The sequence below is a fragment of the Lagopus muta genome, chromosome Z, assembly GCF_023343835.1.
Source record: "Lagopus muta isolate bLagMut1 chromosome Z, bLagMut1 primary, whole genome shotgun sequence".
NCBI lineage: Eukaryota > Metazoa > Chordata > Aves > Galliformes > Phasianidae > Lagopus > Lagopus muta.
This window is the reverse complement of record NC_064472.1, coordinates 15422477-15435307: the sequence shown is the minus strand read 5'-3', so window position 1 is coordinate 15435307 and position 12831 is coordinate 15422477. Positions and strand designations below refer to the sequence as shown.

General features: G+C 35.9%; 1 protein-coding gene across 1 annotated transcript in view; it reads left to right on the top strand.

Annotated features, from left to right (window-relative positions):
- Nucleotides 1–12831, top strand: part of HCN1 (hyperpolarization activated cyclic nucleotide gated potassium channel 1) — a 193395-nt gene that overhangs the window by 123643 nt on the left and 56921 nt on the right. Inside the window, exon 4 of the mRNA XM_048931180.1 lies at nt 652–870. Coding sequence (XP_048787137.1) covers nt 652–870 — 219 coding nt within the window. The remainder of the gene's footprint in view (nt 1–651; nt 871–12831) is intronic.

The following is a 12831-nucleotide window of genomic DNA, read 5'->3' as shown; positions in this document are numbered from 1 at the left end:
TGTACATAGTTGTCATTCCATTTTTCTTTCTGTTTACCATTTCTTTCTTAGTAAACAGTTTTTTCTCAAACTAAGTGTTGACTTTTCTTTCCAGTTTTCTCCCGCATCTCGTTCTGGGAGTAAGCCAATGGCTATGTAGTGCCTAGTTGCCTGACAGGGGAAATCACAAGAAGACATAACAACAAAGTTTTCTTTTCTGCTTGAGAAATCAAACAGCTGACAAGATGAAAAGTAGTTGTCTGTTAAAATGGAGAACTTAGAGAAATGAGGCAATTAGAGTATGTTCCTGCATACTAAAACACTTTCTTGTTCTGCATAGGTCTGCATAGTCAGCTCTTTCTAATCTTTCTCCCATAGAACTATAAAATAAAATCGACCTTTAGTCTCCCTGTAATTAGGTTAACTCCCAGGTTTAAGAACACAATCATGTATTTGAAGTAGTCAGTATTTCATATCAGTGTGCTAAATACCAGCTGGCACAATCTCTAACACTTGATCTAACAATTAATTTAGAAGGAATATCTCCTCACATACAGGGGCTATATTACCAGACCACATTTTCAGAGCCAGTAATTATCCCAGTATACAGGTACAAATGTGTTTTTAACTTCAGCTACTTGCTGGCTCAGTCACCTGTCTTTTTTCTTGCAGAATGATTCCTGGGGGAAACAATACTCATATGCGCTCTTCAAAGCCATGAGCCATATGCTGTGCATTGGTTATGGAGCCCGTGCCCCTGTCAGCATGTCTGATCTCTGGATAACCATGTTGAGTATGATTGTGGGGGCTACTTGTTATGCCATGTTTGTTGGTCATGCCACTGCCCTCATTCAATCTCTGGATTCTTCACGGCGACAATATCAAGAAAAGGTAACACATTTTAATGTACCATCTTAAGTTTTTAAGCAGTTCAGTGATACGCTTTAAATGTGGAAAAGGTCTTATAAGTTTGCATGAAATAACCTAGTGACATCCACATGCTGTAGTGAATATTGATGTGCACAAAGGAATTCAGGACACACTCTGTGTTAACAATATTCCTGCACGAAATGCATTCTGAAAAGAGCACACGTCATATAAACTGATTGAAACCTTGGTTATGTAACTTGCTTTAAACTCCATAAAAGCACATTACACCCCCGTGCTACACTCTGTAGGTACTCAATTTAAGCAGCTTGAAATATGTCTTTGATGTTTGTAAATTAGGCATTTTTGTACAGTTCATTGTTTCTTCTTTGGGCAGCAAGTTGAGAATAGATTTTAATGTAAGAAAATAATGGTCATTTGATAAGGACCATTCCCAATAAAAGTACTTTCAAATGTGGTTCCAAAAATTGAACTACCTCAGAGAAGTGCTATAAATAGGACCTTGCTTTATAATGTCATAGTTTATACTGTAATCCATGATGTCTCCAACAACAACAGGAATGATAGCCAAAAGATAGCAAAGTAGATAGAATTTACTGAAAGAAAAAGAAAAGAAAGATTCTTTATGTAACAGGAAGAAAAAGTTCATTCAGTTCCTTGTTGAATTCCTCATAGGCATGATTAGAATTAAAAAGATGTAAATGGGAGGGTACAGGGTGGAAACTTTCAGGAGTGAACACAAATATGCACTAACTAGCACTGTCAGTTGTTCAATGAAAGGTAAATGCAAGTTTAAGTGGTGCTTTGAAACCAGATGATGAGGCTTAGAGCGGTGGCATAAGGAAGAAAGGAGAAGAACAAACCTGAGCAAAGGACAGTAAAGATGTACAGTTGTTGAGATGTTTAAGAGAGGCCAAAATAGGATATTAAAATAAGAGAGGAACTGGAGAGGTCATGCCAGGAGAGGTCTGCTATGTAAAGTAGCGAAATCAGTGAGTTCAAATCAGCAAGTAAGAATCATGTCCCGAGCAGCATTAATTGGCATATATCTGTAAGAAAGTCCAGAAAAGCAAACTAAGCAGAAACCCTGGTGTAAAGTAATACAAGCCAGGCTGAAAAACCTGGCAGTGAATGAAAAGATGAGAGGGTGACCCTGGTGTGTGCTGAAGATGTAAAGGAATGGCCTGACTTTGCTGGGCAAGAATAAGGAAGAGTCCAAAACCAACACGTAAGTAGAAAGAAGTATGAGTGTTTGTTTTACAGGAAGGCAAGCCAAAGTAACTGAATGCATGGAAGAAAAGTTTACACTCAGTTTTGTTAAGCTCTAATTGCAACAAGGCAACAGAATATATATATCAGAGATAGTCAGAAGTCGGAGGTGTGGTTAACAGTCCAGTAGTAGAAAAATTAGCTAGTGGCTGACACATTAATATCAGAATTATTTATAACAGAAGTTTGCAAGCAAGAAAGCCAACACAATGTTGCCCTGAAACATTGGTGAGGACTAATGGTTTAGGTGAGGATGCGTTAAAACCTCTAAAGATGTCAGGTTTTACTGGCCACATGAAACTCCATAATCCATTCCAATTCAAAGCCATGGGGCTCATCCTGGTAGGTGATTTAGCCAATACCAACTGTCGTGTTGGAGTTAGTCAACAATGTCTGTTCTGCCAGCTAACAGGGAAGGAATTTTATCAAAATAGGATATTTAAAGGGAGCTGTGGGACATGAATATCTTAATAGTAGCTATAAAAAAAAGGCATAAAAAGTAAACCCCAGACTTGGTATAATTATAGTTTCATTACAGATTAGTCAAAATATATACACACATAAAGATAAGTATGATGTAGGAAAACAGCAAAAAAATCTTAATTCACTAAAACCTCTTAATCATTATCCTCAGACTTTCCTGGTTTCTGCATGATATAACAATGTCTTGAGCTACGGAAGTACAGAATATGTGCAAAAATGTTAATATATTTTAAGTGATGCTAAGGAAATAATAGGAATATTTTGTGTAAATTAATCATAGAATCATAAAATCATGGAATCATTAAAGTTGGAAAAAGTTGGATCATCTAGTCCAACCGTCTACCATCCATCAATATTGCCCACAAGTTAAAACCTATTCTGTAGTCTTTATTAAACTTTGCCACAGAAATGTATAGCAGTTTTCACTGTCTGAAATTCTCAACATTTTCATTCTTTTTTTTTTTCTATTTTTTTGTTACTTGACATCAGAAGCAAGAGTTTTAACATGGCAATGACAATCAGGAATGAAAAAAATGAGCCAGAAAGTGCATGCTTTAGAAAATGTTTCTCTGTCTTTCTGGCAGCCATTTGTATGCCAGTTATTATAGTTTAAAAGATGTCTTAATTAAAGAATATTTCTGCTGATTTCTGAGGCCCTGAAATCATGTGTATATTATCAGCTATTACAACTGTGACGTGTCCTCATCCATTGTTTTATCATAGCTTAATACTATGTATTCTATACTATAGATATATATACATTATAGCCTAAGAATTATGGAAACATTATTGCTGCTGCTAAAGAATATTGTATGTTTTTTCTTTCCTCTGTAAGCTAGATAAATGAGTATTTCAAAGATCAGTTTGTGCTATCTATTTTGGCAGCATTTTTTTCTAAAATAATATAGCTTATATTTCACTTATCAGGGACTTGAGGAAAAGGTAAATTAAATCTTCAGCCACAAGTTTCAGACTTATATATATATATATATGTATTTACATATATACATAGCACTTTTTGTCTAATGCATTGCTTTTTCTTTCTCTCGGAATTCAAAAATTTGAAAAATCATGAGAGAGGGATTTGTTTAAATGCTAAAGTAATCTTTTTTAAGTTTAGTGTACACAGGATTCTCTATTATGTGGCTCCATTGTTTGTTTTAAAAGACACAAAAAATAATGAAATTAATGAGAATTGCTAGGCAACACAAAATGATACCAGAGGTGAAGAAAAAGATCCTGGTTTGTTTGTTTGTTTTCATTTTTTTGACTGTTTTCTACTAAAATGGCATTTGATCCAAATAATGGAAGGAGAATTCTGATCCTTCTTACCATACAGGGAGATGATTTGCCAAGACCAGTGTACCTTCCTCCTCCAAACCTTCCAAAGCTCAGGGCATTCAAAACTAGAACTGGTACAATTCTAGATGGAAGAAATAAACACAGAAAAATGAGAGGGAGATTTAATAAAGCCAAATATGTCAAACACCATCAAACAGCACCTGCTAAGAATCTGAGTGGTTGCCAAGCGCTGCATGCTGAGAGAAATCAAAGTAAGAAAGCAAACATTGCTCCCACATGTTTACTGAGATGAGCCAAAGACATAATTTTTCAGTGGAATTTAACAGCGATTATTAGCTGCTGATTTGAGAAGGTGGACAATACAATCACATACCAAGATTCACTGCAAAAAAAGATAGGATTGAGGTACACTTCAGAGTGTTCTGCTGAAGAGAATGGAACTGTTACCAAAGGAAAAGCACCAAAAATATGTAAATCAGAACTTGGCTTCCATGAGTGAAGATGCAAGGTCTGGCATAGGAGGAAGACATGTCAGAGCCAGGTAGACTCAACCTGACTTATCATTCTGCCTTACGAAGAGACAGCCTTATGTTAGCATATACACAGTAGTAAATAGAACTCATATTTGAAGTAGCAAAGTCCTTTCAGATTTTGTAAAATCTTGGAAACCACATCTCAAAGATGTTTGTCTTTGCTAAGACAAAATTTATATGAAACAAGTAAAATATATTAATATTTTTAACCAACTATAGTAAAACAAAATGGCCAATTAAGCAGTCACTAGTTTCTGTAAACAGTGGCAGTTTTTAATAGGAAAATGTTCACCTAGTGCTCTGGATATCATTGAATAACCTTGGCTGAAGTCTGGTTAATATTTCTTCAGTCTGTAGGCATAAATTACTCGTATACAAAGTCTCAACAAGCGAACAGAAGTAAGATTTATAGTAGCATACACCATGTCTCATATTCATAACAATTTTGAAATTGATAGAATGACAGCTACTATATCCTTTTTTATTATGTATTTTTCATATTTTCAACCATTTTCAATTCACACTATGTATATTCTGATTTTTATCTATTTGTGAATCTAACACACTGGGTTTCAGAAATAATAGAAAGGCAGAACCAAACAGATAAAGTTATTTTACCAGTTGCAAGTAATAAAGAGGCATAAAATTTATGGAATCCAACTATACAAATTAAATAGGAAATAAAAAAAAAATGCAGCTTACTCCATGCAATTGCTACTGCCTTAATCTTGAGAAGAAATTTTAAATCATTATCACAGAGATTAAAGATTTCTAGGCTTGACACTGATCTCAGATATCCCAAATGACATCTTTTTCTAACCCTTTTTTTGTTAAATATGCTTTTATCTTCTCAATTTATGATATTTTAGCACATCCTCAGTTAAGTTAGTGTAGTCCAAAGAGAAAAAGTGTATTTCTACAGAGAAAATGCAGTAATTGCAAGATAATTTAAAAGCAACTTTATGATTGTTATTGGGTGTTCAAACATAGACAGCATCATAATTTAAAGCAGATTGCTTATTTTTACTTTTCTCTTCAAGCATTCAAATAAATATTTACAAATGAATAGCAGAGTTAGTACAGGAGGACAGCTTTAGATTGTGCTGCACAATGCTTTGCATCAGCCTCTCAAGTCTTCCTCTCACTGCGCCAGTTTGGATATCTAAATTCTCCTTGAAGTGTATGGGGAGAGAGACTCAATATGCACTTGCAAGAGCAAGCAAGCTCTTGGGCAGGTTGAAGCAGCAGTTGCTGAGCTGTATTTCCAATTTTCCCCTTCCTCCATGAACTACAGCACATGCTCAAGCACCTTGTGCTGTGAGACGTATGAGCTCCTTACTTCCACAGTAAGAAAGAGGGGCCACCTTTCTTGACTAAGGCAGCCAGAAGAGCAGATGGCACTGATTCCCCTCACTGTGCAGTGCCTGGGGCAGAAGACAGTCTTGGAAATGATGAAGTAGGTTCAGAGCTGACCCGCACCCGAGCACTTCAAGCAGAAGTCCTCCAGGCTGCTTCTGCTGGGGCTAGGAGCAGCAGATGGAAAGAAATGGAGAAAGGAGACTCCTCGCAGCTCAGACACAGAAAGCATTGCTTTGCTGAGAGGAATAGAAAGTTTGCTGTTCCTGCAGGTTTATGGCAAATGACTATGGCTCCCTGGGAGTAACTGATTGATTCTTCAACCGCTTCCATGCAGCTTTTAATAGCTGGTTGCCAGATAATCCAGAAGTGGTGCTGGTAGCAGGGACAAAACCTTTTATCAGAAAAATGTCTTAAATGCTAGGGCAGATAGTTGTGCTTCTTTCTGCACAGTTACTGTAGTGTGTAGGGCTAAAGGCAATGAGCTGGCTCTGCCATGGAGTACGTCAGGATTTGGTCAGTATTCACTGCTTTTTGCATTTTCTTATGAAGAGAAGATTGCTTTGCCCTCTTTTCTTAAGTTTTAATCACTTTGTGGTTAAAAACATGGTGGAACAACACCTCCACATACTCATTACTAAAGCTAGAATACTCTTCTGGAAAACCTTAGGTATCCATATCATACAGATTTCTGCAGGATCTTAGAAATATGATAAACTAGCAAACACATAGAAGAGGAAGAACTACAATAAGCAGGACCGCATTCCCATTTAACTAGGCTTGTACTAGCTTCTGGTATTAGGCAGATGTACAAAATACAAAGAGCCTAGCTTGAGTTTTAGACACCTGGCTGAACTTGCAGTATGGGATGTAATTTGTCAATCTTAACCAAAGTTTCTCATGAAGTACTGGTTTGTTACTTCAGTAGCTGTTCATGGTGTGCATGTTTTTACAGGAAATGAAGCCCTGCTTTTCTGATGCTCTTGATTGTTTTTACAAAGCCTGAAAATAGCATAGCTCTCTTTACTTAACAATAGCACATTTTCACTTATAAAGCATTATTTTAACATTAGGTCATATCATGTTCACAGTGTTGGAGCAGGTGAGCATTTGGCAGATAAATCTTACATTTTCTGTGCAGTTGTGCTACAGTACACATACAACACCAGAGGAACAATTTATTTTGGAGAATGAGGGATGATTTACTTCAAACTGTGGTGGCATCAAATTTTACAAGTAAATAAAATTGGAACCAAAGTGAAATCTTGTCACTGAAAGATCAGTGCAAACTTCCTGATGTCTAAAGGAATATGTAAATGCAGCCACTGAACTCAAGTTTGTTTGTTGAATATAACAGAGGTAGTTGTGTCAGGATAGGGCCTTTACTAGCCTTCTCATTCCACCAGTTCATGATATTGGTTTCCATTCATAATCATTACCTTGAATTTTTGCTGTGTATAGCTGTGATATTTAACTTGACTTCAGTGTTCCTTGTCTCTCAAATATGAAAGATCAATAGATAATTTTACACCAAGTAAGGACAAAACTGTTCCCTCTCCTTCCCTGAACAAGGATCAGAAGTAACTCACCTGCAATAACAAAATAAGTATCTTTGTGTCTTTTCAAATGCAACTGAACAGTATAAGGCATTAGGAGATTATAAATCAGTTAGAATGCCCTCACCACACTGCCTTCTTGCTTTGTTCTGGTACATTGTTATTGTGATTTGGCTTCTTGTTGCAGTCAGTCTTTCAGGGGTAATGGAGTTGGTTATTTGTGCCTTGTACCTTTAAAAAAGTGACGGATTCCTCCCTATAGCACTTCCTATGCAAGCCAAGTGCTATCCATCCGGCTGCATCCTACCTGTGCCAAGCTGTAATAGACTCCCACTGCTTCTAAAATGACAGATGGGACTTCCTTTGATTTATTGCTATGTTGTGGGTGATTTACCTATAAAGTGTTCTGCTGTCTTGCATTATGGATTAGGTTTCTAACAGCTTTCCATTTGAAATTGCAGAGCAAGCTCATTACAATTTAAGCCATGTTCATGATGACTATATAAAATCAGTGGGAAGACATGACGTAATTCTAAAGACAGACTTTACAAACATTATGCTTTTTTTTTCTTCACAACAATTATCATAGGGTAGGCTATTTTTTTTTTATTTTTTATTTTTTAAAGAAACAAATTGCACGAGACTTCTGTTTTCCAAAATTTCTGCTTGAAGGGAACTTTTTATAGAATGGGCCATTCTAACTCAGTTCTATGGTTCAGTGCTTGTTTCCTGCGTTTGCAGAAGGAAATAACATAATGCTACTGAGAAAATAGTCCTTGTTATGTAGATTTGTCTGCTTCTTTGCCTTGCTAGAGAGGGAAGGAAAGAAAGAAAGACTGATTTTATTTTGACTCCTAGATAATAATTTTCTTCCAACAACACTCTTTTTCCTGAAGTCTGAGAAATTAAAACATTTTCCTTGAAAACACAGTTACTTTGATAACTAAGATAATAAATACAAATTCTTGAAGTCTATGGGGTATATGGGGTAGCAGTAGGACTGAAACCTGTTCTCAGCAAAAGACTCTTATGAAGTCTTCTCCACTGTATTATGTGCTAAGTTCTTTTTTTTTTTCCCAAGTGGTTAGTAACTTTGACAAAATACAGTCTCAATAATAAATATAAAAATAAAATATTTTTATTTCAATATTTTCCTAAGACATGCTAGGCTTACCCTGTCCAGCAAGCTAAACACTAGGAATTTATTAAAAGCAGAATAAAAGCAAATCTCTTCATAAAAATACACAATGCTATAAGCTCACATTGTATTGTTTCTCGTTAGGAAAATGTCATTGCTAGGAAAACATCATTTTCACATGGCAGCTGTATGGTCTCCTAGAAAAGATATTACTTTACTGGCTTTCTTTACTATAGGCAAATCTAGCCAAACATATTTCCTCAATCCAGAATTTAATGAGAATGTGTAAATAATGTTATAATGTTTCAAGTACAACATTCAGCTATTTTTAAAATAAAAATGAAGACAACTGGCTCTTTGAGCATTTCTTATGTACTTCTGGCTAGAGCTATCAATCAGAGTTTAAAGGAATTCATTCCCTTAAAGAAGACATCTCCTTATCCTTTTTCAACTTTTTTTTTTTTTTGCTTAGATCTTTTTTCACTTCTGATCTGCAGAGATCATATGCTGGTAAGAGCCTAGCTGTCTATCCTGATGCAGAGCATCAAGAGTTTCTCAGCCCTCCTTTGGGCAATATCAAAAGGCGAACGTGGGCCTCATCCCATCAAGGAGCCCCACCAGAGGCAGTCTAAAAAGCCAGTGCAAATGCAAACTGAGCCAGACTGGAGAAAGAAAGGTTTGATCTGTGCAACAGAAGTAATAGGAGGGCAGGTGTGACTTTTACCTATGTCATGCCACCAAAATAAAAAGAAGCTGAAAGTAGCAGGAGCCCAAGGAGATGCAGAGTGGGGGAAGAAGGGAGATGAAGAAGGGAAAGAACTAGGAGTGTTCTGTTGGGAGAGGCTTTTGGCATATTTTAAGGAGCTTACAGTGGAGGATTTATGGATGGGCATTGAATTGGATGGACATCTGCTGAGGAAAGCTTAAGATCAGAGAATATGTGACCTTATTTGGAATAAATTCAGAAACAATTTGTCATGGCCTCCATTTTGGGGGCAGAATGACAGATGAGAGACTTAGTTTCTGCCTTTGCTTCTTCCACTTACTTTGAGAAAGAGCAGGTTCTCTAAGAGGACAGTGCCAATAAAATGAGACCTAAGATCATAGAATCATAGAAGGGCCTGGGTGAAAAGGGCCTCAAAAATCATCTAGTTTCAACCCCCCTGCTCTGTGCAGGTTTGCCAACCATAAACCAGCCTGCCTAAAGCCATACAAGATGGATCAACCCAATGGTCAAAGTGAGCTGATACCAGCAAACTTGTTCAGCCGGAGGTGAGATTTTGGGTTGCATGTACAGAGATGTTACAGCAGTTGATAGTTCCTGGTTCATCAGGTGGGCCTATAAGACAAAGAACAGCATTTACAGACAGCTTTGCTAGAAGAAAAATATGAAAAGAAGTAAAAGAACTATAAAAATGGACAAAAGACATTAAAGTCTCTAATGGACCATATTGGATTTTAGAGTAAGGCTATAAAAATCTGTGAGTAACTGTGACTGAAAAGCAGTGGAGCAATAAAACCACAACTATATGTGACTCAATAAATGAAAATATAATTCTTTATTACTGAAAGGTCATGTTTTAAATCTCTGTTTCCAAAATATTTAAGAACATGGCTTCTCCTCATAGAGTTGATTTGGGGAAGATAACAAATGTAAGCTGGCCACACAGTTTTGAGCCCAGAAATTATTTAGGACAACAGGAAAACATAATCTTGTCCCTGCTTGAGACTTTGAAAAAAAATTCTAAATCTTCTTCTTCTTTTTTTTTTTTTTTCTTTTTTTTTCCTTTTTTTTTTTCTTTTTTTTTTTAATAATTGAAGGATTGAAGGTTTTTTTTTTTAACTTCAGCTGTCTATTCTTATCTTTTGTAGTTTCTCAGTCCAACACTATCTCAGTCTACCCCCAATCCAGTTTCTGCATCTGGCAGAGAATATCTTTCCCCCTTTTCTTCAAAACTGTCTCTGGAAGCTATTATTGTTTTGTGGAGTTTAGAGAAATGCCCTGATGTATGTAAACCCTCCCCCAGTCTTTCCATGGAAGGAAAATAAAACTTTTCTTTTTCTGAGGAGTGCTGTGCCACTTATGCCAAAGAAATGAGAGCTTCCTACAGGAGCATACAGTGGTGTAATTAATAGGATAATGTGACAAAGCAGGAATAAAGGAAAATAAAGTGAATAGTGAGAGCTTTGCTCTATGACATGTCCATTAATATGAGGTGCATGCCCCATTGCATGTGACATTTAAATTTGTGATACAGTTATGAACAGAATAGGTAATAATCTTGTGGCAGACTGAAAATTAACTGTCTTTCTGTCTACAATGGCTGAAGGCAATTCCTCAGAGAAATGATTTGGTTTTGCACTTAGCACCATTGCTAAAGGTACCAATTTGCTAAAAACAGAATTTAACTTCATAAATTACATTATATGCAATAAAGATAATGGGTAATGTAAAGGATTTCTACGCTGGCCATCCATTTTAGAAAATGTCACTATCAAACATGGAACGTAGAAGGAAACACAAGTTTAGGTTTCATTTTGCTGCAGCTTTAGCCCCTGAAGTCCTTATATTATTACAGATGTTATATGCATTTATTATTTATAACAAGATTCTTATCTAACACCTGAATTTCAGCCTAAGCAACATTCTTTTTCTGCAGTTTTCAGGAATTAAAACTGTAGAGCCTATATTTAAACATTTCTTCTCAAAAAGGTAGTTCACTATCTATGCAGATTTAAAACATATTGATTTGACAAGAAGATTGTAAAAACAAAAACTGGAAAACTTAAAACAGAATGATAACTTCAGAGTGGATAATTCTTGTATTTTGTTAATTTAGTATTTCCTGAAAAGAAATAGGAAATGAACTTTGTGGCACAAGTGAAATAATTAAAATAAGTTAAAATAAAAACAATTTTATTGAAATATATATACATCTGTATACATATGTGCTTAAAAGTCTAGTTAAATTCCTTAAGATACTTATTTTCAGGTGATTACAGATTTCCTCATGATCACGACTTCTAGCATACTTTCTTTAAAACGCTCAAAATTCTTCCTCTTCTTCCTCCTGTTCAGTTAAGGAGAATAGAAATTAAAAACCTTTTCATGTCTCAATAGCCTGTTACCTGTGTTTTTCACACAGCCTGCATGCTTTCTTTATAAAGGATGCACTACTATTCTCCTGGGAAAGTTTTCCTATGGTTTCATTGTTATTGCACAAAACTTCAAGGTCTAAACTACAGTGTCTGAAGACTCCATGTGATGGTAGCTCAATATAACACTGTACTGAAATTATCAATTCCATATGTGAAACAAACGGCCTCTGGAGGCTATCCCACTGAGAGCCAGTGGTACAATCATGCAAATTCCTAGTTATAGAAAAAAAGCTATTTTATTCTAGTCTAAATCAAGGAAAACTTTGCTAAAATTTCTGATACTTATCAGACTATTCCTAAAAATACATAAGATGGTATGAAATTGATATGCATTTTCTAAATCAAATTTCTTTTTAAAAAAACACTTTGTTCTTTCAGTTTAGAGCTGCTTATGGATTTTTTCAGATCCATTTGCTAGCTTTTCACAGCTTTCACATTTTGTCATAGGCTCTTGAAGATGTTCTACGCCTGTCTAACATCTCCAATTCTTGCCTTAATATTATAGAATAAAAGGAAGAAAAAAAAAGAACCATTATTCGAAATTTCATTTTCTGCTTTGTAGTTACAGCTTTTTGAATTTACCTGTGGTTAATCCCATCTATATTGAATAAAACACTTTCTCTGAGTATTTCTGCTAAAATCATCAGCACAAAAATATGTCATCATTTGTTTGAGAGTTAAATCTATGTAGACGTGTGGGAGGCAATCCCTACTATTAAGAACCTCACCTTTTCAAACTGTGACTTTGGTTAATGTATTGGATTATTCCTTCACAACCAGAAATGTCACATATGCTGTTAGTTTATTTGCTTGAAGAAAGCTATAATTTACATTAAAATAATAGAATCACAGAATGGTTTGGGGTGGAAGAAATCTTGCACATCATGTAGTTCCAACCCCCTTGTCATGAGCAGCATCACTTCAGGATACATCAGGATCCCTAGGGCCTTGAATTCCTCCAGTGGTGGGGCATTCAGAACTTCTCTGGGCAGCCTGTGCTTGTACCTCACCATGCTCATAGAGAATAATTGCTTCCTAATATCTAATCTAAATCAACTTTTTTTTCCTCTTAAAGCTATTACCATTAATAAGAGTGCTCCCTTATAAAGAATCTCTCCCCATCTTTCATCTGGGCCCTCATTAGGTACTGAAAGGCCACTGTAAGGTC